The sequence below is a fragment of the Myotis myotis genome, unplaced genomic scaffold, assembly GCF_014108235.1.
Source record: "Myotis myotis isolate mMyoMyo1 unplaced genomic scaffold, mMyoMyo1.p scaffold_m19_p_19, whole genome shotgun sequence".
Classification (NCBI taxonomy): Eukaryota; Metazoa; Chordata; class Mammalia; order Chiroptera; family Vespertilionidae; genus Myotis; species Myotis myotis.
In genome coordinates this window covers 29566175-29591741 of record NW_023416323.1, presented here as the reverse complement: position 1 = coordinate 29591741, position 25567 = coordinate 29566175, and the positions used below count along the sequence as shown (strand labels likewise).

The following is a 25567-nucleotide window of genomic DNA, read 5'->3' as shown; positions in this document are numbered from 1 at the left end:
GGTACGTCCGCTGGCTGGGAGCCCTGGCACTGAGGGTCCAATCTCCCTGCACTCACCATGTGGCCCTTCCTCTCCAAGGTCCTGTCCTTGCCCAGGTCCCCTTGAGGAAGCTTGTGACACCAGTACTACTGGAAGGACTCCACCCTCTTTCCTCTCAGAAAGCCCACTTTTGCTTTTGTGTTACTCCAGATTTATATCTTCAACCCTGCCCATTGCTACAGGCTCTTCCAGGCTCCCCTCTTAGGGTTTTTAAAATCACTATTGAACCGTTTCAATAGAGGTGGAGGTAGAAAAGGAAATGGTGTGGACTTTTACTAACTCACTGTATGAGAGATAAAGACATAGCTTATATACTTTTTTACAAAGTGCAGTGTTTCCCACAGTTATCTACAGATGACTCACCTCAGTCACCCAAAATACTTGCTAAAAATGCTGATTTCTGATTCTATATGCATACTCACTGGACTTTTTTTTTTTTTTAGTGTTTTAGTATTTCTCATGATTCTGCGGTTGACTGAGCAGTTCTGCTCATTTAGCTTTACTCATGTGTTTGCATTCAGTTGACAAATCGATTAAGGGGTGGGCTCGGTTGAGACAGCATTTAAATGGCTGGTCTTTAATTCCAGGCTTCTTCATGGCAGCCAGATCCTGGAGTAATGTTCTAAGATGGTGGAGATGGAAACTTCAAGGCCTCTCGAGGACCAGACTTTGTAACATGCTCGGCACCACTCACGCCACGATCTATTGGTGAAAGTAAGGAGGCAAGCCAGGATTCAAGGTGAGGAAGAGACGTCAGGTCTGGATGGGAGGGAATCTGCCCTTTTCACATAGCCTCCTCAGGTGACTCACACACCAGGCGTAAGTGTTATTTAACAAACATGTGCTCAGAGCTGCTCCCCATTGCGTTTGATGCCAATCTCCATTTCTAACACTTATATACTGTATACGTGTTTTTTGTTTATTTCAGAGGGCTTATTTGTGATGCCACCTTTCTATCCCTAGAGTTTATCACAGCATTTGTGACCCCGTAAATGCTCAGTAAATACTTCTGAAATGAATTGCAAATATTTGGAGCTAGAGTTTGTGGAATGTCCAAAGAATCATTCGGGCTTGCACTCATAGTTTTCATGCTAATGAGGGAGGTAAATGTGGGAAGGTAAGATTTTAGATACAGAGGGTTTCCTCGAATAGTAATTTGCTCAGGTGCTACAAGGACATGGAGTCACGGAAGCTCAGAAGGGCAGGAGAGTCTGTGAAAAGGGCGGATCTGAGGCTTGAAAAGTGAGTAGCATGGGAAGGAAATGGGTGTCGTAAGTGGAGGGGCCCGGTATGACCACAAAAGTGAGCTTATTACCAAGAGGGTTTGGAGTCGCAGCTGGTGCACGAGGCTGGTAAAACGGAATGGCATTGGTCCAGCAGGTTGGGGTGGCCTGTGGAGAGCCCGGGAGCCTGACCTGATGAAAACAGTTCCCCACGAACAATTTGTCAGTTGTAAGGGCAGTTAAACATGATCAGCTCATAACGCTGCACATTGACCAAACTCGTTATTAAATGCTGGGCCCTCTGGCCCGTGACAGTTGAGGCAATCTCTATTTTAGAGCAGGCGGAAACGAAAACAGCGTAGGTGCGTTCTGATCGCCAAAGAATTTGCCTAAAAACCAATCCAGCCTCCAGGCTTATTGAGATATAACTGACATATAACAAAATCATTCTTCGCAGCGGCCGAAACTGGGGATACTCCACCCCGTACCCCGTGCGGCAGTCCCGAGGCTTCCAGCCAGCCGCCCCGCCTTTTCTAACGCCGCCTATTCACTTATGTGTTGATTGCCGCGTGCCAATAGCTCTGCAGACATACTCTCGCACCGAATCGGCCACAGCACACCTTTCTATAAATGATCATGCCCATTCTACTGGTGCGGAGACTGAGACCCAGGCGGGATTCGGCAGTTCTCATGCAAAGCAAAGCTGTAAACCCGAGGCTGGAATGCAGGCCGCGCGGGCGGGGGATGGGGGGGCGGGAGGACGAGCTTAACGGGACTCAGGAGGGACCCACGGCGGAGGGAAGGGCGACGGGAAACAGAGACCCTTTCAGGACGCTGCGGGCCGGCTGGCCGAGCGCAGGGCAAACCTCTCCTGAGTGACACCTGTCACGTGTCCCCACTAGGCACCATCCCAAAATCACAGTGTCCACGGGCGAGATTGGAGGGGGTGGGCGATTCTGATTGGTTAAGTGGATCTCGAACGAGGACTACGTCCTGAGGCACAGGCGGGGAGTGGGCGGGACTTTAAACAGAACCCCTCGTTTCATTGGTGAAAAGAAAACGAACCAGGAAGTTGTCGGAAGCGTGATTGGCTGTGGCCAGGACCCCTCCGACGGCCTTGTGGGTCCCGGCTACGGAAGCCGGGGAGGGCCGAGCGCCGGGTCCACCTGGAGGAAGTTAGCGGCGGGAGGCGGGGAGTGGTGTACAGCAGGTATCTCAGGCCTCATGGCGACCGTGGGAGCGAGCGGCAGCGATGGGAAAGGGCCAGGGGTGGAAACCCCCGTCACCTATTACCGTTTGGAGGAGGTAGCGGAGCGCAACTCCTCGAAGGAGATATGGCTGGTGATCCACGGGCGAGTCTACGATATCACCCGCTTCCTTAACGAGGTGGGGCCCGGGAGGCGGGAGGGCCCTTGGAGCTGCGGGGTGAGGGGTGGTCGGGCCAGGAAAGGCCGCCAGGGGTGCGGGTCGGAGGGAATGGACGTCCGGCTGAGGGCGGTGAAGCGTTCGCCAGGGGCCTCCACCCTCTGAGGGGGAAGCGGGGGGCGGGGTGGGGGATTATATGCACACATTGCCAGTCAGCACTAAATTCTGGTGTCTTGGGTAATGCCGTGCACTGCTGCCTTATCAGGTATCGAGCACTTACTGTGTGCTGGGTGAACGTCAGCGTGGTGATTGATCCCCATTTTACAGAAGGGACAACTGAGTCCCAGAGAGACCGAGGACCCCCAAGGCCACACACTGCCTCCGACCCAGAGCCTTATGAGCCTCCGCTCTTTCCACTCTGCCGTCTGAAGTGACACCCTTTTTGTTTCTCATTTTCTTGATAAGAAGCTGAGATTCACCCCTCCCTCCACTATGCTGCGTTCATTTTTTTCTAACTTGAGTTCACCTTGAGGCCAGAGGGTCCCGAGTTGACCTCTCTTTGGCCGTTGACTCAGGTTCTGTCCTCCTCTTACATTTTCAAGGTGTTCTGTTAGATATTACATAAGTCCCCTTTGAGATCATGGTACAATCGAGTGATTTTTTTTTTTTTTCACCTTAAGGGAACAGGAGAGGTTTATTTGTTTAAATTAACTTAATTGGGGTGTAATTTGCACTCAGTGAAGTGTGCCCACTTAAAAGGTAAGTCATGACAATGTGTTCACCCATGTAATCACAACCTCAAGTTTCGCCACTCAATTTTCAGCACCCTAAAGCGTTTCCTTTTGCTCTTTTGCAGCAGGCATTCCCTGGGCCCCCAATCCCTGAGGCTTTGATATACACATGTTTTGTTATATATTGGTCTGTATCATTTTATTTTGAGCAATAGATGAATTTCCAAGGAATTTTTGCATAATGTAACCGAGAAAAAAGTTCCTTTCTATTAGTTCTTTCTCTGAAGCAAATATACAAGTTACTTTTTCTATTAATTTGGGGCCTAGGGAGGAAAATATCTACATCCTGATTCATAAATCTATAAAAACCTTTAACACGTAAAATTTCCCCCAAAGGACATTGGTTTTTTTAAAAATATATGTTATTGATTTTTTACAGAGAGGAAGGGAGAGGGATAGAGAGTTAGAATCACCCATGAGAGAAACACCGATCAGCCGCCTCCTGCACGCCCCCTACTGGGGATGTGTCCGCAACCAAGGTACATGCCCTTGGCCGGAATCGAACCCGGGACCCTTCAGTCCGCAGGCCTACGCTCCATCGCTGAGCCAAACCGGTTAGGGCCCAAGGCTTCCCTTAAACCTTGAGCTGCAGATCTTTACCTGCATTTCGCCATTTTACTTTCCTGTTCTGTGGTCTCTACTCTTGTTTTCTTTCTTTTTTTTTTTTTTAAATATATTTTATTGATTTTTTACAGAGAGGAAGGGAGAGAGATAGAAAGTTAGAAACATCGATGAGAGAGAAACATCGATCAGCTGCCTCCTGCACATCCCCCGCTGGGGATATGCCCGCAACCCAGGTACATGCCCTTGACCGGAATCGAACCTGGGACCTTTCAGTCTGCAGGCCGACGCTCTATCCACTGAGCCAAACCGGTTTCGGCAACTCTTGTTTTCTTGTTCATTCCAAGCCCATTCATTCATTCACTCACTATTCACATACTTAGCAAGCGGGTGCTATGTGCCAGGTATTGTTCTAAGTGCTGAAGCTACAGCAGTGGATAATTAAACACATGCCTTCATGGAGATTACAGTCTATGGGAAGTGGACAATAATCAGAGTAAATAACTAAAATACATGCTGTGTTAGGTAGTGGTAAGTGCTCAGAAGAAAAATGAAGCAGAGAAGAGGAGTATGGGTGTATGTTGGGGTGAGGGTATGAGGATGATGGGCTGAGATTCTAGGTAAGCTGGCCAGAGATGGCTTGAGTAAGACGATGACTCAAAGGCCAGCAGAAGTTACAGAACCAACCATGTGGAAATCTGCAGGAGGAGCACTCCTGGCAGAGGGAGCAAGTTCAGAGGCCTTGAGGGGAGAATATGTGTTCTGTGTTTGAGGAACAGCGTGGCAGGTTAGAGTGGCTGGATAGCAATAGATGTCATCGGGATCAGGGGATAGCAGACCAACTTTGCAGGTTTTAGAAAGGATTTTGACTTTTGAATATATTTTATTGATTTTTTACAGAGAGGAAGGGAGAGAGATAGAGAGTTAGAAACATCGATGAGAGAGAAACATCGATCAGCTGCTTCCTGCACATCTCCTACTGGGGATATGCCCGCAACCCAGGTACATGCCCTTGACCGGAATCGAACCTGGGACCTTTCAGTCCGCAGGCCGACGCTCTATCCACTGAGCCAAACCGGTTTTGGCAAGGATTTTGACTTTTGTTTTGAGAAGGGAAACCACGGTAGAGCAGAGGAGTGACATGATGTGACCTGATGGTGTAATACTATCACTCTGGCTGCACTGTTGAAAAGAGACTGAAGGAGGGCAAAGGTAGAATTGAGGATCCCAGCTTATTAAGGAGGCAGGACAAGAGATGGTGACTTGGTCCAGGATGGTGAGAAATGTCAGATTTTGGATGTGTTATGATGGTAGAGCCAGTAGGATTTAATGATACATTGGATTTAAGGAGTGAGAGAAAAGAGTCAAGGATGACACCAAAGATTTTGGCCTGAAGGTCTGGGAGAATAGGGTTTCTATTACTAGTAGGTGAGATGGGGAAGACTTAGGGTATTAGGTCTGTTTTATTTTATTTCTTTTTTTCAAATACATTTTTATTGATTTCAGAGAGGGAGAGAGAGAGAAACATCAATGGTGAGAGAGAATCATTGCACACCCTTTACCTGGGGCTCGAGCCCGCAACCTGGGCATGTGCCGCAGGTCGACGTTCTATCCACTGAGCCAAACCAGCTATGGTGGTATGTATTAGGTTTGTTTTTCAGCCAACTGCTTTCACATTTTAAATATAATTTGGAAGGATTGGGAATGGGATGTAGAGAAATTAGAGCCAGGTACCTTTCTTCTGGAACTTAGGTTGATTTTATTTGTGAATAAATCATACAAATATACAGTGAAAAGCCTTCCCATCTGCCTAAAGTTAACTACTATTGTTTGTGTTTCTCCAGAATTTGTTTTGCATATGTAAGCAAAAGTGAAATAGTCCCTCCCACTCTTATTTTTTAAAACAGAAAGTAGTGTACTGAACACACTGTCTGTGCCTTGCTTGTTTACTTAACTGTACCTATCAGGAATCTTTCCACATCGATACCTGGAACACTTCTTATTTTTCACAGAATTTGTTGTCTGGGTCGTCATTTATTTAAGCAGTCTCCTATTGAGAAACATTAGGGTTGTTAGTAATATTTTGCTATCTTGGCCCCTCACCCCCCAAGTGAATTCTGTTGCGAGGCAATGCACGTACAATAAAATGTACAGATTTTTAAAAATATATTTTTTATTGATTTCAGAGAGGAAGGAAGAGGGAGAGAGAGATAGAAACATCCATGATGAGAGAGAATCATGGATCGGCTGCCTCCTGCAAGTCCCCCACTGGGGTTTGAGCCCACAACCTGGGCATGTGCCCTTGACCGGAATCGAACCTGGGACCCTTCAGTTCACAGGCCGACGCCCCATCCACTGAACCACACCGGCTAGGGCATGTACAGTTTTTTATATGTAAAGTTTACTGAGTTTTGACAAAAATCTCACCTGTGTAATCATCACAATCAATATATAGAACATTTGTAGAACCTTTGCCCTCATTTAACCATTGATTTAGAATACTAGAAAACTGTATGCACTCTTTTGCATATAGATCTGAGATTCATCTCTGTTTTATTCTATATATCAGCAATTTGTCTCTATTTTTATTTTGTTGAATGATATTCTAAAACTTGTTAACCTATTGATTAACATTTGAGTTGTTTTCATTTTTTTGGCTATTATGAATAAAGCTGCTATGACCTTTCATGTACAAATCTTTGTGTGGACATATGTTTTCATTCCTCTTGGGTAAATGTCTAGGAGTGAGATTGCAGGGTCATATGTTTTGTTTTGTTTTAATTTTTCAAGCAATTGCGAGAACTTTCCCCAAAGTAGCTACATCGTTTTACATTCCCACTAGCAGTGCATGAGTTTTCTAGTTTCTCCACATCATCATTGACACAGGGTATTTGTCATTTTACTTTTAGCCATTCTCGTGCTTTTCATGGGTGTGTCCTGGCATGTAATTATGGTTTTAACTTGCATTTCACTGGTGACTAATGTTAAGTATCTTTAAGGGCTGATTGGCCATTTGTATGTCTTTTTGTAAGGTGTCTGTTCAGTCTTGCCCATTTTTTAATTAGGTTGTTTGTTTTCTCATTATTGACTTGAAAGTGTTCTTTATATATCTAGATGCAAGTTCTTTCAGTATATGTATTACGAATATATTCTTCCAGTCTGTATTTAGCCTTTTCATTTTCTTAACAGTATCTTTTGAAGAGAATTTTGGTGAATTGTATATATGAAATAGAATTCTAAAGGCAGAGTGCTGGCTTTGGGGTTTATGTCTGGTTCCGTTTCCTACTTAACCACTTAATAGTTGTGTAACTTTGTGCAAATAAGCTCTGTGAAGGCCTCTCCCATCTGTAAACTGGAGATAATAGTACCTACTCCACAGGGTTGTTGTTGGGACAGTTAATTTAGATAATTACTACAGACTTATCATGGTACCTGGTATAAAGAGCTCAGTAATGTTAGTGGTTATTTTCATTGTTAATAAAGTACATTTTCCTGCAGCATCTTTTGAGTGCTTACTAGTATAGCAGATGCTGTGAAGATTCAAAGGTGAATTAGCTGCCTTGGACTTAAAGGGAGGATGAGATTTGTGTATAAGTAATTGTGGTGCAGGGCGAAGCGTGAGCTTGCCTTCAGTAAGACTGAGAATGCAGGCTCTTTTTGATGCATCCCTAGAATAACTCCTGAAAGCTTCAGAGTTTAACTAATAGCAATTCTTACTGGATTTCTCCAAGGCTGGTCAAAAGAATGCAATTTACATATCTTGTGGAATTAACAAATCTATAGAAAGAGTACTATCTTTCCTTGAGCAATCCCAAGTGGTGACAGCCCTAGGGAAGACTAGGAATAACATGAGGTGAAATTTAACCTCCAACACTGTCCAGGTGAGAGGCCCTGCATCAGCAAATTGATTTTTACTTATTTTGTATGTGGGCTTCGGTGAGCATGTACCAGAGAGGGCAGGTGGGAGGGAAAGAGGGCAGAGTGCTCCCTAGATCTCACTGGGTTTCAGGTGCCATGTTATGTTCTAGAATACAGCCATTAATAAGACAAGTCCTCCCTGTTCTAATGGAGCTTACTGTCTAGTGGGGGAAGAAGGACATTAAATAAGTAATTCAGACTTTGGGTAGTGGTGACTTTGTAGGTGGCACCCCTGTTTTATTTTTTAAAAATACATATATTTTTTATTGATTTTAGAGAGGGGGAGAGAAAGATAGAAACATCAATTATGAGAGAGATCATTGATTGGCTGCCTCCTGCATGCTCCACACCAGGATCTAGCCCGCAACCAGGTCATGTGCCCTGACTGGGAATCGAACCGTGACCTCCTGGTTCATAGGTCGACGCTCAACCACTGAGCAACACAGGCTAGGCTACTAGGCTCTTTCTAATCCAAGGGCAAATACCTATGAACTTTTACTATTTCTTCCTGTTTCCTACCCAGGTTTATCATCTTTCTCTGCCCAGTCCTCTTCAAAATTTCCTAACTGGGATTCAAACTGGTGACCTTTTGGTTCATGGGTTGATGCTCAGTCACTGAGACATACCAGCCAGGTGCCCTTTCTCCCCTTTTATAATGATACATAAAATCTCATCCAGAATAACTGGATATTTAGTTATTGAGTGGCTATAGACAGTACATTGATTTTTTTTTCCCCCCAGTGGATCCGAACTCCAGACCAAGAACCTCTCATTGTTTAGTGGCATTAAGTACAGTCATTGTTTAACCCATCTTTGGTCATCTAGAAGGTACTTGAGAACCCAGCAGTGTCTCAGGGTCACGGATTTCCCCTGCTCAGTATTAAGAGATATAGAAGGCTTGCAAAATCTGTCCTGCCCCTGAGTAGTCACTCTGAAAAAGAGCATTTGAATAAAGTTTTGACACATTTGTTCTTTATGTCATTCTGTCGTTGCAAAATGAACAACACAGGGAGATTTGTTTTGCTCATCCATAGTTTTTAAGTTTTCATTAATGAAAGTTATTACTGTTGTAGAGGAAGTTATAAAGATACCAGCTAAAACATTTTATGGGGGGGTTTGCATCTCAAGAAAACAAGCGCTTACTGCGGTTAGAACTCAGGCTGATTGCACATGGTAATTAACTATAATTGAAAATGTTTCTTTTGTTTTTTTTAAATATATATGTTATTGATTTTTTACAGAGAGGAAAGGAGAAGGATAGAGAGTTAGAAACATCGATGAGAGAGAAACATCAATCAGCTGCCTCCTGCACACTCCCTACTGGGTATGTGCCCACAACCAAGATAAATGCCCTTGACCGGAATCGAACCCGGGACCCTTGAGTCTGCAGGCCAACGCTCTATCCACTGAGCCAAACCGGTCAGGGCAAGAAAATTTGTTTATTTATGTATTTATTTATTTTTAATTTATTTTTTTAAATACATTTTTTATTGATTTTAGAGAGGAAGGGAGAAGGGGAAAGAGAGAGATAGAAACATCAATGATGAGAGAGAGTCACTGATCGGCTGCCTCCTGCACGCCCTGCACTGGGGATCGTACCCTCAACTCTGGGCATGAGCCCTTGACTGGAATTGAACCTGGGACCCTTCAGTCTGCAGGTTGATGCTCTATCCACTGAGCCAAACCGGCTAGGGCAGAAAGAAATTTTAAAGCATTTAAAAAATAGCCCTTTTTCTAAGTGCCACCCAGCACATAATCCTCATTTCCTCTAATTTCAAACATAAATGCAAGCCCAGCTCAAACCAGAAGGATCCTTGCTGCATGCTCACCAGCTCAAACAAAAGGTACAAGGTGAAGGGCTACTCCAAGTTCCTAGCAGAGCTAATCCGTGCTTGGTCTTAAAAAAATAGAGATCTGTAATTCCTATTTGAACATGCTTTCAAAGTGGAGATCTTTGACCATGAGTTCCTCTTTGACATAATCTAGTGCCCACTGGTGATCCATTAGCTCCAAAACTTCCCACTTTGTCTTGAAAATTTTGTTGGTGTCTGCTGCATGCACGGCCATGGCTGCTCCAACATTGCTCTTGCATCATTTCTGATTGGTCATTGGCATTATCTTGGCCCAGAACCAAAGAGAGTAAATGCTCTGAAGCCCAAATACATAGCAGAAGTACCAGGATGCAATTAATGTGAGTAGTTTGATTCCTTGCAGTAGCATAGACTTAAAATAGGGTCAGTGGAACTACGACTTTGCTTGTAACAAAGCTTGAGAATGTCTTGTTGATCCATTTACCAAGATAAGAATCATGGGGAGGACATTTGTTAATTCCCTTTCATTATGTCAGTGAGCATAGTGGGATCACTCATAGGAGAAGCCGGTTCTATTTCCCCATTATTTTATTTTTTTGAAAAATCTGTCCTCTGGGTGGTTGAAGTAATATTTCCATGTGAAGAAGGACTGCTTGGGAATATAATTTCTATTTTACCTAACTGTGCTTTGAATTAGGATTTAACTGTCAGATCCTTGCTTCTTAGTGAGCTCATCACTCTGCAGCAGGGCGGACACACAGTGGTGGGTCATTCGCACAAGGTGATGATAACGGGCAGGACCACCCTGAGCCTGAGGATGGAGTAGACCAGGAGCTCCCACCCATTGTCTTCACTGAGAGCCAGCTAGGCCAGGGCCCGGGACAGGCCTGGGTCTCTGGTCTCTCGCACTGCCTCCACCTGGAATGCCATTTCATTTAAAACAAGAGTATCTGGGGGGAGAGATCAACCAAAGGACTTGTATACATGCATATAAGCCTAACCAATGGACACAGACAACAGGGGGGTGAGGGCATGAGTGGGGGTTTGGGAGGGCAATGGGGCAATAAGGACACATATGTAATACCTTAATCAATCAATCAATAAAAATAAATAAGAGTATCCGAAGTTTATAGAATTCTAAAACAGAAACCAAGGATTCCTTGAAATCTTTGCATGTTCCAAACCATCTGTATTAAGACCACATTTGGGAGCTATTAAATGTAGGGCTTTTTGGACCACTCTGACCCCCTGGCCTCAGTGAAAAAAAGTAGGCTATAGAACAGTATATACTGTATGAATTCACTTTTGTAAAAACACAAAACCTTTATCACTGCCTAGTACATAAAATAGTAAGTACCACCGGGCTGGCATGGCTCAGTGGTTGAGCATCAATCTAAGAATGAGGGGGTTGCACATGCCCGAGTTGGGGGCTTAATCCCCAGTAGAGGTCGTGCAGGAGGCAGCCCATCAATGATTCTCATCATTGATGTTTCTATCTCTCCCTCTCCCTTCCTCTCTCTGAAATCAATAAAAATACATATTTTTTTAAAAAAATATATTTTATTGATTTTTTACAGAGAGGAAGGGAGAGAGATAGAGAGTTAGAAACATCGATGAGAGAGAATCATCGATCAGCTGCCTCCTGCACACCTCCTACTGGGGATGTGCCCGCAACCCAGGCACATGCCCTTGACCGGAATCGAACCTGGGACCTCTCAGTCCGCAGGCCGACGCTCTATCCACTGAGCCAAACCGGTTTCGGCAATAAAAATACATATTTAAAAAAATAGTAAGTACTAATAATATTTATGGACTAATGTTTGAAAAGATTGAGTGGATATATGCGAAAAACGAGTATTACACATAAAAATGTTAATTGTACTTATTTCTGCTGTAGTATTTTTTTGTTTATAAGTGGTGAGAGATTGTTGAAAATGAAATATTTTATCATAGAAAGAGCTGTGTAGGAAGTCATAAATTTAATCATTCCCTGAAATATTTCAAGCCACTAATAAGTTTTGTTATCCTTTTACTCTGAAAAGCAACATAATAAGTTGGAATATGTCATAAAGGAAAAATATCTTTCATAGTTTAGGTACTTAGAGCAAACTGGGACACAATTCCAAAACTAATAGCTTAATCCAGCTGAGAGGTTTCGGATATAATAGCAGATGAGTGGTGGCTATCTAACCCTTTACTCTTTAAAACAGCAGGCTTAAATACCGGCATGGGAGACAACCCACTGCCTGGAGACCTTTAGGAGACAAAGTAGAAGTAATTCTTATCATCAGGGAGCTCATAGGCAAGTGACTATGACTGGGAGGTTACACTTATTATTATGTTCCAGCTGAATTCATTTTTCAGACAGGGATGATCATATTAGTCCTGCCAAAAAGTTTATAAAAAGAAACTACTTAACAGCATTACTTGAGAGTTCAAAAATACAATTTTAGATAATATGTCAAATAATTTGCTAGTTGTAAGTAAAAGTTTATTGAGTATTTACTTTAGGTCAGGGACTGTGCCAAATCTAACTTTTAAAAAATTATTTGTTTTCTGGTCCTGGCTGGTGTAGCTCAGTTGGTTGAGTGTTGTCCTGTGCACTAAAAGGTCGCCATTTAATTATCAGTCAGGGCACGTGCCCAGGTTGCAGGCTGGGATTCCTGGCAGGGAACGAGCAGGAGGCAGTGTATTTCTCTCTCCCTCTCCTTTCCTCTCTCTCTAATAAATCAATAAAAACATTTAAAAATTTATTTTCTGAGTAGGTAATACTTCACTAGGTGAAACAATTTCAAAAGGGTCTGTAGTTTAAAGTCTTTCTCCCAGCCTGTCTCCCAACTACCGCCTTCTTCTTGTTTCCAGGGAATTTTTATGCATATGCACACATATATGTATCTGCTTTTTAAAATCACAGATGATAACATTATACAAATTGTACTCTCTCTTCTTGAGTACAAAGTATTTCATATCCTTATCTCATTTAATACAATAGTAGTTAAGATAGGTACTCATTATCTCCATTTTACAAATAAGGAAATTAAGCTATCTAAATTTCTTCATTTGTCCAGGGCAGGGGTTCTCAAACTTTTTAAACACTATCCCTCAGACGGTTGGAGGGCCGGACAATCGTTTAAAAAAAAACTATGAACAAATTCCTATGCACACTGCACATATCTTATTTTGAATTAAAAAAGCAAAATGGGAACAAATACAATATTTGTATTTGCATGTGGCCCGCGGGCCGTAGTTTGAGGACCCCTGGTCCAGGGTAATGCTATAGCTTGTAAGTTATACTAGTAGATAGAATCTACTTTCTACTGCTAATTCATTTAACTTTTTGTTTTGAAACCATTTCAAACTTACAGAAAAGTTGCAAGAATAGAATAAAAGATTTCATGTATTTGTTTGCCCAGAGTCTCCATTCAGGTTTCTGTAGCTATCTCACTAATGTTGGCAAAAGAAATCTACCCAGGAGCACACACATTCCCAGTTATTTTGTCTCTAGCTCCTTCAGTCTGGAACAGTTCTTCAGTCTTTTCTCAGCTTTCATGACCTTGATATTTTTGGAGATCAAAGGTCAGTTGTTTTGTAGACTATCAATTGGCAATTATCCTAGGTTTCCTCACAATTATACCCATATTGTGCATTTTGTGGCCAAAATACCATGGAAGTAATGCTGTGTTCTTCCCATTGCATCCTATCAGGTGGCACACAGTGTTGATTGGTTCCATTAAAGGGAGAGAAGGGAAAAGAGGAGAGAGGAAAGCAACTTTTACTGGTTTGCTTTTCAGAGAGCCCTCTGTTCAGTAACTATCTTTCCCTTGTAGCATCCTGGCGGAGAAGAGGTTCTGCTGGAACAAGCTGGTGCAGATGCAAGTGAAAGCTTTGAAGATGTAGGCCACTCCTCTGATGCCAGAGAAATGCTAAAGCAGTACTATATCGGTGATGTGCATCCGGTAAGAACCCATTGGGCTAGGAGTGCTAATGGGGAGGAAAGCTCCGGAACAGCCACAGAACAATGGAAATTCATTCAACCCAGCCATCAGGCTAAATTTTCTCCAGAATCACCTGGCCTCACTGTGCAACGATACAGCGTCTTGTTTGTAAAGCGACACATGTAGTATCTCTGAAAAGCTAAGGAAACTGATTGTGGATGTCCTTGTTTAATCGATTGACTGATTTTTGTAATGTAGTTAACAACATCTCTACTTAATATAGTGGTTTGGTTGCTCTTGCAAATTCCTTTCTAAAGATGGTAACTGGACTTTTTAAACCATACCATTCTAACAAGAGACCTTGATCTGCTCAGGGTCAGGCATACCCTTCTGCAGACCCTGATGTCTCTTAGGGAATTCGTTTCCATGTTCCAAGGTTAGAAACAAGCACATGTGAGCATTCATTGGGATATGTCTTAAAATACTATTTGTTTTCCTCTTTTAACAGAATGACCTTAAACCTGAAAGTGGTAGCAAGGTAAGAAGTCCTCTGTTTCTCTTGTGTGTTTCAAGTGTTTATATTTCTACTTACTCACATAGAATTGCTTTTAAAAAAAATTATCTTAATAAGAGAAGTGTTTACTTTTCCCCCAAGCAAAAATCCTATTTTTCAGGAATTTGGACTCTGTGCCATCTCAGGAAAAAAGAATAGCTGAGTCTTGAACAGTAGGAAATATTTATTCATGTTTCTATTTAATTTTTTAAAAAAATTGAAACTCTAACACCATGCCCTATATGGTTTTGAAAGAAATTAGTTTATGAGCTCTGTTGTAGAAAATAATTAGTCTTACATTAAATAGTGTAGGTGATAATAATTGCGTCTGTATTGGAAAAAGAATTGAAAAGTTGATTTTTCTCTTAAAAGTCTTAGAAGGCATTATAGACGGAAGTAATTGACTAGAACAGGCCTTTCTGTCCCTAGTTCCCAAATTTAATCCTTTTACCTTGTAGTATCAGATGGGCCCAACCCTTCCCATTTACTCAGTGATACAGCAAAAACCTTAATGTGCACTGCATAATGTAACAGGAAGAAAATACGAAAGCCTTTTTTGCTTCCCACAAGCTGGGTGGTTCACCCCCTTTCTTCCCTCACAATTTTCCTTGATTTCTGTCCATCAGATAGATAGCTATTACACTGCCTTCTGATTTAAAGGGACAGCAGTTTAAAAGTAGATGCCTAGGACATCATGGGAGTGATGCTCCTTCTCCTTTTCCCCCTTCTACCTTGTTCCTTCCCTTTCCTCATTGAGCTGGAATTTTTTAACATGTTCGACACAGCAGTTAAAGTTGGCCTAGACACAAGAATTCTTTCAACCCGAGATTGCTTGACAATGTCTGCCATCTGTTGCCCTGCAATTAGAGTGTGTAAATTAACTCTCTGTCTTGCTATCTTCTGCTACTCTGAACTGTTGAATTGTTTATGAAGGGGGCTGAAATGGCTCTTTAAATGCTTTGTGAGCACTGTTGGTTTGTTTGCCCTCCCCTCCTAACACATATACCATCCATTCTTGAATCCTCACTTTTCTAATTCAGAACAAATTTGGCTCTGGCCGAGTGGCTCAGTTGGTTGGAGCATCGTCCCATACACCAAAAGGTTTGGGGTTCGATTCCTGGTCAGGGCACATACCTAAGTTGTGGTAGGCAACCAATCCATGTTTCTCTCTCCTTTCCTCTCTTTCTAAAATCAATAAAAAATATCCTTGGGTGAGGATTAAAAAAAAAGAAAATTTGAACTAGCCTGGTTTTGTTTATTGACTATGTCGGGGAAACATTGCTCTCAGAGGTCAACATTTGATTCAAGGGATAATCCATTTGTACAAGAGATGCACCTTGTATCTGGGAGCCATGATTCACTTCTGCACAGGAACCATGAGAGCACCCTTTCTACGAAAACAATAGAGGCCCTGGCCTGGTAGCTCAGTTGGTTAGAGCATCATCCCAATAACGTGGGTTCAGTCCATGGTCAGGGCACATACAAGAATCAACCAGTGAATGAATAAGTGAAACAACAAATCCGTGTTTTTCTCTCTCCCTCTCTCCCTAAAATCAATCAATAAATTAAAAAAAAAAAATGGGAAAACATTTTTGGAATTATAATGTCTAGAAGTCTACAAATTGCTTCTTGTTGCTGTTTTCCTTTCTTGGTAATACAGTATGTAGTAATAGGAATGGAGAGTGGTGATTTTCAAATTCTGCTCGTGCCACCTCTATTGGACTCCTTTGGCATGTTTTCTGAAATGTATATTTCCTGGGCTTCCATTACTACTGATTCATCATCTCTGGAGGTAGGACTTTGGAATTTGCCTTTAAAGTAACCCAGGTAGCCAAGCACCAGATTTTTTGCTGAATGATGTGTTGGTCTTTTATTAGGAAACATGGGGAACTTTTATTAATTCTCTTCTGTGCAAAGCACTGTCTGCCTTCTATAGGTCAAAGAATTAAGGAGAGATGTTTCAGTTAAATTAAAACTGTGGAGGCTTAGAACCTTTTGTAATAAATATAGAAGAAGAAACCCTTTCAGCTCACCAAATTCTGTAATAATTTAAAAGTCTCCAAATGTAGTTTGGCTCTTGCCTGGGTTAAACTGATTAAAGGCAGTGTTTTCAGGTATCTGTTTTCCTCCTGAATGTTATACCCAAAGGACAGTCTCCATTAAGAAGGGAGTCTGGCAGTTGAGTGGTTCCAGTCACACTGCTGTACTTCAGCAGATCAGGCAAGCAAAAAAGCCTTTTGGAAAATTTTCAAGACCACCTACATAGGTTGTCATAGAGCTGTAGTTTAACCTGATTTCAGGCCCAGGAAGAAATTCTTGGTCCCTCAGATTTATTTCTTACGGAGGTTTTAAATAGGCACTTCTGTGTCTAGGATGTAGGTGTCTCTTTAAAAAAATTTTTTGTCCTAGTTTAAATATTCACCATGAAGAAATAGATGTAATGTTAATTTTATTAATACTTTCTTTTGGTTAAGAGTTTCTGAACCTCTATAAATAAGCCATTTTTTAAAAAGCCTGCCTTATGGGATAGTTCTCATTTTACTTCTTCTCCCTTCCTTTATATCTCCACCTCTCCTTCCACAGCTCCATATATCTTTCCTGTCTGAACTCCTCTCCACCCCTCAGTAACAAAAGACAACAAAAAACACCCAAACATTGCGATTTCAGAGTATAAATAAGGAACCTTTCCCCAGATTTTTTGAAACTACCTTTCATACTGCTTTTGCAGGTAAATAATTGATGGTTATCATTGTTTTCTTTTGAGATTATAATACCTGAGGTTCAAGGCCCTGAAATACTAAAATACTAAAACTGAAAATCTTAGAAAACAGATCTGGCAATAGATAATTTTTTTTTTATTTGCTTCAGTCAAAGATAATTAGCTAGTTAAAAAACCTATTTGTCTCTGTGACTCTCCCTTACCGGATCGGTCCCCATGCTGAGAGCCATCAACCTTCTATTCATATTTGACTTATCATTTTTCTGATCTGCTTTTGGTTATGAAAACTTGTCTTGGAAACAGACTTAGTGTTTTCTGTGCCAGTTTGCCTGCCTGCCTACTGTACTGCAAGTAATCTAGACACCTTGTGGTCCACGAAATCTCTCTTTTGAGTATGCATTTACTTATTGATTAGCTCTTTTATCACTGCCATCAGTTCAGGAGATTAAGGTACATGCATATGCTATTCTGACCAAAAAAGCAGGTACCATGTCTCATTTATTCAACCGATATTACCTACTTGACAGTTCACCTACTTCACTAGTCAAATCTCATTACAATGACTAGACCCAATAACTTGACCAAAGTGATTCCCTCTGGTCCCCAACCATTTTCCTGTTTCCTTTTCCAGAGAGATTCTGTGCACACATAAGTATAAATAGGTTGATGGATAGATGGATGGGTGGATAGATTTTCGATTGATAGATAGAGCAGCTATCCCTTCCTTAAAAAAAAATCTCATAATACTATTCTGCACCTTGCTGCTTCTTTTTTTTTTTAAACATTTTTTCAAGCTTCAAGCATTTTTTTAAAAAAATATATTTTACTGATTTTTTACAGAGAGGAAGGGAGAGAGATAGAGAGTCAGAAACATCGATGAGAGAGAAACATCGATCAGCCGCCTCCTGCACATCCCCACTGGGGATGTGCCCGCAACCCAGGTACATGCCCTTGACCGGAATCGAACCTGGGACCTTTCAGTCCGCAGGCCGACGCTCTATCCACTGAGCCAAACCGGTTTCGGCTCCTTTTTTTTTTTTTTTTTTTTTTAAATATATTTTATTTTTTTACAGAGAGGAAGGGAGAGGGATAGAGGTTTGAAACATCGATGAGAGAGAAACATCGATCAGCTGCCTCCTGCACATTCCCTACTGGGGATGTGCCCGCAACCAAGGTACATGCCCTTGACCGGAATCGAACCTGGGACCCTTGAGTTCGCAGGCTGACGCTCTGTCCACTAAGCGAAACCGGTTAGGGCACCTTGCTTCTTTTTACTTAAACATTTTTATATTGGTGATTGTTCCTTATCAGTTCATAAAGATCTTCCTCATTCTTTCATTTTTTTCTTTTTTTTTTTTTTAAATAATTTTTATTTCTTGAAGTATTACAAAGAGTATTACATATGTCTCCTTTTCTCCTCCCTTGACATTCCCCCAGCCTCCCCTACCCCCTAGTGTCTTGTGTCCATTGGTTATTCTTATATGCATGCATATAAGTCCTTTGGTTGATCTCTTAACCCCCCCCCCCCCCCCCCCACAAACCCTCCCCAGGCTTCCCACTGTAGTTTGACAGTCTGTTCAGTGCTGCTCTGCCTTTGTATCTACCCCTGTTCATCAGTCTATACTGGTCCCCATTATCTGTGCCAACCTCACTGGAGCCATCCCAACCTCACCGGGGCCGTTTTGTCCTCACCAGGACCGTCTTGACCTCACCGGGGCCGTCCCGACCTCACCGGGGCCGTCCCGACCTCACTGGGGTCGTCCCTACCTCACCGGGGCTATCTCTACCTCATCGGGGCTGTTTCAACCTCACCGGGGCCATCCCGACCTCACTGGGGCCGTCCCGACCTCACCGGGTCATTTTTTTCTTTTATTTAAAAAAATTTTTTTCCCTTCCTCATTCTTTTAAATAGATATTTAGTATTTCATAGACGAAAGTTTTAATGAAATGACATTTGCTGTAACAGGATTTGTGCTGTTTTTTATAAAAAAACAAGATTGTCTCCATAGAGACTTAAACATTTTTTAAAAGATTTTTAAAATTAATTTTTAAACTTAAGTTTAACTTTTGAAATCCAGTAAATTTCACATAATACTAGAAGCAATCCACACATTGGGTTTAAAGTCATGTACATTTTTTTCTCCCAGCTGCTACTTACTTGTGTTATAAATACAGTTTTCTATTACACATAAATAACATATTATCCATATATAACAGTCAGTTTACCTTCTCTTATGGGAGAAAAGGATACATTGTTTATGTAATGTAGTTATTGGTTACGTTACACTAAAATTTTCCTTTTAAGAATTCTTGAATATTCCTATCATACTTACAACCTAATCTATTACAGTTTGGAACGGGGAGGTAGAAGTCCTGTAGATGAGTAGTGATTGCCATTTACCAAAGAATTTTGTCAGGTTACTTTGTTCCTGTTTTTGTCTAACATTTGTATTTTGTACATAATCTTTTGAAATAAATCATAGAATGTAATGGCAAAATCACTCTTGAAAGACCAAATACCCTTTGCTGAAGGATCTCAAGGATTAATGTCTTCTTGTAGACTTCTATTTAGAAATGATATGTAGTTTTGCAAAACAAGGTGTTAGAAGACAAGGTAACATTCATTTTAAATCAGCCCTCCAATGTTATAACAATTTTTTCTCTCTTAGGTCTCTGTAGGAATCATTCTATGAGTGTTTTAATTTTAATTTTTCAGTAATGTCATATATATTATATCACAATGGGTTCTTGAGAGAGTTGTGTAGAAATCTGTTTTAGAGGATGTTTTTCATTCTTGAATTTTGCCCCTATTGACAGGGAAATATTTTTTCCTTGCCTGGGCTGACTCTAGTGATATATGCTCTGAAGACAGTAATTGTTAAACAGTATTCTCATCCAGAAAGAAGTTTTAGTACACTAGAAGCCTGGTGCATGAAATTTGTGCACTCGGGTTGGGGGGGCCCTCAGCCCGACCTGCACCCTCTCACAGTCCAGGAGCCCTCGGGGAATGTCTGACTGATGGCTTAGACCTGCTCCCCATAGGGGAGCGGGCCTAAGCTGGTAGTCAGACATCCTTAGTGCTGCCATGGAGGTGGGAGAGGCTCCCGCCACCGCCGCTGTGCTCGCCAGCTGTGAGCCCGGATTCTGGCTGAGCGGCTCTCCCCCTGTGGGAGCGCACTGACCACCAGGGAGCAGCTCCTTTGTTGAGCATCTGCCTCCTAGTGGTTAGTGCGTGTCATAATGACTGGTCTTTCCACTGTTCGGTCGATTTGCATATTAGCCTTTTATTATATAGGACTAGAGGCCCGGTGCACAAAAATTTGTGCACTCGGCGGGGGGCGGGGGGTCCCTCAGCCTGGCCTGTGCCCTCTCACAGTCTGGGACCCCTCGGGAGATAACGACCTGTTGGCTTAGGCCTGCTCCCGGGTGGCAGAGGGCAGGCCCAATCCCTAGGTGCAGCCCCTGGTCGGGCTCAGAGCAGGGCCGATTGGGGAGTTGGGGCGCCGCCCCCTGTCATGCACAGAGCAGGGCGGATCAGGAGGTTGCGATGCCACCCTCAGTCACGCTCAGGATAGGGCTGATCAGGGGGTTGGGGCGCCACCATTGTCACACTCAGGGCAGGGCTGATGGGGAGGTTATGGTTCTACCCCGTCACACACAGAGCAGGGCCCGTGGGGGGTGGGGGTGGGGAGCCGCACCCTGTCACACACAGAGCAGGGCCGATCAGGGGGTTGGGGTGCCGCACCCTGTCACACACAAAGCCGCAGGGTGATCAGGGGGTTGGGGAGCTCCCCCCATCAGGCACAGAGCAGGGCTGATCAGGGGGTTGGGTCGCCTTCCCCTGTCACGAACAGAGCAGGGTGGATAGGGAGGTTGTGGCCCCGCCCCTGTCACACACAGAGCCGCAGGGCGATCAGGAGGTTTGGGCGCTGCCCCCTGTCATGCTGATCCTGGTGCTGGGAGGCCTTGCGGCTCCACTGATCCTGGTGCTGGGAGGCATATTACCCTTTTACTATATAGGATAGAGGCCTGGTGCACGGGTGGGGGCCGTCTGGTTTGCCCTGAAGGGTGTCCTGGATCAGGGTGGGGGTCCCCACTGGGGTGCCTGGCCAGCCTGGATGAGGGGATGATGGCTGTTTGCAGCTGGTCACACATCCTTCAGGGTGGGGGTCCCCACTGGGGTGCCTGGCTAGTCTGGGTGAGGGGCTGAGGGCTGTTTTCAGGCTGGCGGGTGACTGAAGCTCCCAACCGCTCCTTTTATTCTTTTTTTTTTATTCTGGGCCAGCTTTAGCTCTGAAGCTTGGCTCCAGCTCTTAGGCCTCGGCTGCTGAAAACAGGTATCTGGTTTGTTTGGGTTCTGTAATCGAAACACTGTTTCAACTCCAGCTCTGAGATCCCGGCTGGTTGAAAGCAGGTTTCTGGGGTTTTGCTTAGCTTCTATATTTGTAACAATGTTTCAAACTGCAAGCTCAGAGGCCGGCAGTGGCAGGCGGGGAACGTTGGAGTCCTCCGTCACTGAAGCAAGCAAGCCTCCTGTTCGCTTCAAGCTGCCTGGCTGCTGGCCGCCATCTTGGCTGGCAGTTAATTTGCATATCACCCTGACTAGCCAATGGGAAGGGTAGTGGAGGTATGGCTAATTATCATGTTTCTCTTTTATTAGATAGGATTAGAACCTTCATGAGAAGGCTGTCCTCAAGATCCATACCACATTTCTGTGTCATTGTTGGGATTAAAATGTTGAAATCATGTACTTTCAGTACTTAAACTTTTTATGTTATAAGATGAACCTAATACTAAAATTCATATAGTGATAGCTCATGGTAAAAGTCCATTGTATTAAGGAGGAAAAGTCCTCTCCAGTAGTGTCTGAGGCCAAAAGTTCCCGAGTTGTTTTTTATAGGTCCTGGCCACATAGATACCAACGTGTTCTAAATAAAAAGCTGTAAAAACTACCAGACCACCCAAACACTCATTAAATTTGCTGAAGGTGTCCTGTGGCTTAAAATCCACTTCTAATTTTAAATACTTAGAATCCTCTTGGAATAGCAAACACCCAATTGAGGAATTAAAACATAAACTTCTTGTATATATTATAATATATTTCTTTTTTATTTAAACTCTTGAAAGTCTGAATATAAACTATTTAGGCTAAAGATACACTTATAATGCCCCTTCTGTATATTTTAATGCATTATAATCATAATTCACATCATTTCCTATGGTAACAGAACACCACTTTTTAAGCGTGTGTTCTTCTCCCATGTTAATTTCTGTTCATTTTGAACTAAAATCAGAGTAGACTTAAAGCAGTTTGGTTCTTTGGAAGTATATTCCAAACTCCTTGGAGAATAAAAAAACATGCATATTAATTACTTAGTAAGTCTTTGGCTAGAACTTTGGATTTGATCTGTTCTCTTGTAACTAAAATCATATAGTACTGCAATTACTACTTTCCATGCCAGATCCAGAGCAGTCACTGTTCTCTTTTCCAAAGATCTTGCGTGTAAATGAAAATGTGGGCAAGAACATAACCAGCCAGAACACCCAAAGGGATAAATTAAAGTCAGTCATAAACTGTAGGAATTTCACTTAAACATTCCTTAGATTCAGCACAGAGCTTTGGAGTGGAAATGAGAATTGGGACACTGTATAGAAAGCCAGAAAGGTGGAGGTGAGGGAAGGTTTTGTGTTAATAGAACCTTTTTTTTTTTTTTTTAATTTTGTAAATTTAAAAATAACTTATTTTGTCTCTTTTCCAAACTTGGCTGGGGTACTTGGCTAACTAAGAGCAGTGTCTTAAATAACTCTTTCATTATAGTTGATTAAAAGTGGAGTCACTGTAGTTTGGCATTTACTTGGCTGTCAGTATCTTAAAGAGAAAATATGCCTCTTTCTCTTTTCTCTAATGTTAGGGAAGTTGGTCTTTTTGACTCCAGGGAAGGGTTGATCTTTTTTTTTTTTAATTATGTATTGATTGATTGATTTTTAGAGAGAGAGACTTCAATTTGTTGGACCACTTATTTATGCATTAATTGCTTGATTCTTATATGCTCTGACTGGAGAACAAACCCACAACCGTGGCATATAGGGACAGCACTCTAACCACCTGAACCACCCAGCCAGGGCGGGATTGATTGATTTTCAAACGGGTTGAAATATTTAGTTAAAAAACATACACATTTAAAATTTTATTATTGCTTATTAGAAACTTAAAATTTCAGCATTATGGTCTGGTTCTCTTTCTCTTTTCTCTCAGTTTGTTTACTACACTAAGACTCACTCTAGTTAGCACACATGTAAGGTTTTGGTTATAAAAGAGGCTAAAAGCATTGAAATCTAGAGAATCCATTTATATGAATTATATATATGGCTTTTAATGTGTTGCAGATTAAACATCATAATACATCTATTACTCCATAGTGCTGTCATGTAAACCTTGAAAATCATCCCATTAAAAAAATATATATACTAATTCCACAATTTTTGTTTTATAAATCATTGGTTTATATGTGGATAAAGCATAAAAGACCATGGACATTTTCTTGATGGAATTCAATTATTTCTTGACTGCTATAGTGGAATATTTTTAAAAGGCAACATTACAAATTAACTTGGTGCACATACCATCATCACTAACACTACCTTCCAAATTTGTAAAACATTTGTTGTATTTCTCAAAGATTGATCTGTGACATGTTTTAATTAGCCCAGTTTGTTCTATTCTAGTAGATATGACTCAGATAACTGTAATCATCAAGGTCTTAGTGAAGTGTATTAGTATATTAATATAGTTTATCTAAAAACTTTTATTGGAAATTTTACCTGCCTGTAGGCTAATTTCTTTCAGGTTTGGGGCATGTATTCATTTGCATGACAGTGTCTTGGATATATGAAATTAAAACTCATTTCATGGTCTGCTCTAAAGTATCTAGGCCAGTATGTAGGATTTTTGAAAATCCTGGGAGAATACTGATATGGGGGTTAAGCAGAGTTAATATTCTGTGTTCACACCCTGGAGTGTTTCTACATATTGGCAAAGATGATATTTTGGGCAGCAGTAGCCTATACTAGTGGGTTATTGTCCTCTGGCAGTAAGAGGGTCTTTTGTAGTATAAAGTTAATAGAATCAATAACTTCATTTGATATTTACTTAAATTGAATTTAAAAAGTTTAGTTACAGCTTTATTAAGATACTAGAGGCTCGGTGCACAAAATTCATGCGGGAGCGGGGAGGAGTGGGCTGGTTCCCTCAGCCCGGCCTGCACCCTCTCGCTGTCCGGGGCCCTGTGGGATGTCCAGCTGACATTCTGCTGTAATGGTCGCTTAGGCTTTTATTATATAGATAATTCGGATCCCATCCAATTGACCAGAATTTTGTTTTTAAGGTTTTCAGCAACCATAATCACAGTCTATTTTGGAACATTTTCATCATTCCAAAAAGAAACCCTAAACCATTAGCAGTCATTTTCAATTTTTCTCCAGCTCTTCTTCCCCTGAGCCCTAGGAAACTGGTGATCTGCTCTCTGCCTCTAAATTTGTTTATTTTGAACATTTCATACCAACGGACTTATATAATATGTGGTATTTTGTATCTGGCTTATTTCACTTAACATAATGTTCTCAAGGTTCATCCATGCTGTACTAGTAGTGTGAAGTGTACTTCATTTCTTTTTGTTGTCAAAATTTTGTTTTTAAGGTTATTTTGGTATTTTCTTTCCATTTACCTTATTCTTCCCCTTTTCATTATGAAATAAGCCCTAAGGTCTCTAATCATAATTATTATGATTTCAGAGAGTAAGCCAGTTCATTTCTGTAAGCCACAAAACAATCAACTCCATGCTATAGAGCATTTCACAGTTAATTTATATGTCACAAGACAACACTTTATTTTTAAAATATGTTTTCAGAATATTTAATCTTAGTTACTGCCAGTGGCAAGCCCTACTAAACCAGATATATCGCTGTGACTACAAATTGGTCCATTTCAATATAATTTTATCAGTAGCATTTTTTTTTTATCTAAAGAATGTTTAGGTCATTTCTTTATGCTTTCATTAATGGTTCTTCACTAAGGAGTACCAGTATATTATCAGAAATAAAATTCCCAGTACTCCCATCGCATATAGATTTGTAGACATTAAATTGCATGAAAGGTGAAGTTCTGTTATTAGCTACAGAATTTATATAGTTATTCAAGAAGATTTATGTACTCTGTTAATCTTCATTCTTTTTGTTTTGTCATTTTTGAATATGCATCTTCTCCAGGACCCTTCGAAAAATGATACATGCAGAAGGTTAGTATCCCTTTAATTCACTTCATTCTGCTCAATATAATGTCTGGCAAGAGGTTCTTCCATAAATCTACATGTATGACGTAACCTAAGAATATTGTTTGACAGTTAATTCTTCTTTTGGCCAAAATTATTGCACATTCAGAAGTTCCTTAGCATTAGCAAAATTAATTTTTACAGTCTTAATCATTTTGAGTAATCTCAAAAGCAGCCTTGAGTAATTTTTAGATCAAGTTGGAACCACACTCAGTAAGAGGCTGTATGTGTGGACAAGTAACTACTATTGAGTCAAGCCCAGTCTCTGCAGCTCAGCTGAGCTGTGCAACTTCCACTTAAAACGTAAAGTCACTTAATCCTCCCA

The 25567-nt window shown here is 41.6% G+C and overlaps 2 protein-coding genes and 1 pseudogene across 3 annotated transcripts in view; 2 read left to right on the top strand and 1 right to left on the bottom strand.

Moving 5' to 3' along the window:
- NIP7 (nucleolar pre-rRNA processing protein NIP7) overlaps positions 1-13664 on the top strand; it is a 71187-nt gene extending 57523 nt beyond the window's left edge. The window contains exons 5-6 of the transcript XR_004973657.1: positions 627-778; positions 13536-13664. The gene's annotated coding sequence lies outside the window, so the exon portion shown is untranslated. The remainder of the gene's footprint in view (positions 1-626; positions 779-13535) is intronic.
- LOC118674526 (cytochrome b5 type B) overlaps positions 2392-25567 on the top strand; it is a 28866-nt gene continuing 5690 nt past the window's right edge. The window contains exons 1-5 of one of the 2 annotated variants that reach the window (XM_036346423.1): positions 2392-2648; positions 13536-13664; positions 14152-14181; positions 14318-14369; positions 25181-25209. In XM_036346423.1, the coding sequence (XP_036202316.1) occupies positions 2487-2648; positions 13536-13664; positions 14152-14181; positions 14318-14359 (363 nt within the window). In that variant the 5' untranslated portion in view covers positions 2392-2486 and the 3' untranslated portion in view covers positions 14360-14369; positions 25181-25209. The remainder of the gene's footprint in view (positions 2649-13535; positions 13665-14151; positions 14182-14317; positions 14370-25180; positions 25210-25567) is intronic. The other variant, XM_036346424.1, reaches the window with a different exon arrangement.
- On the bottom strand, positions 9779-11937 carry LOC118674690 (annotated as a pseudogene).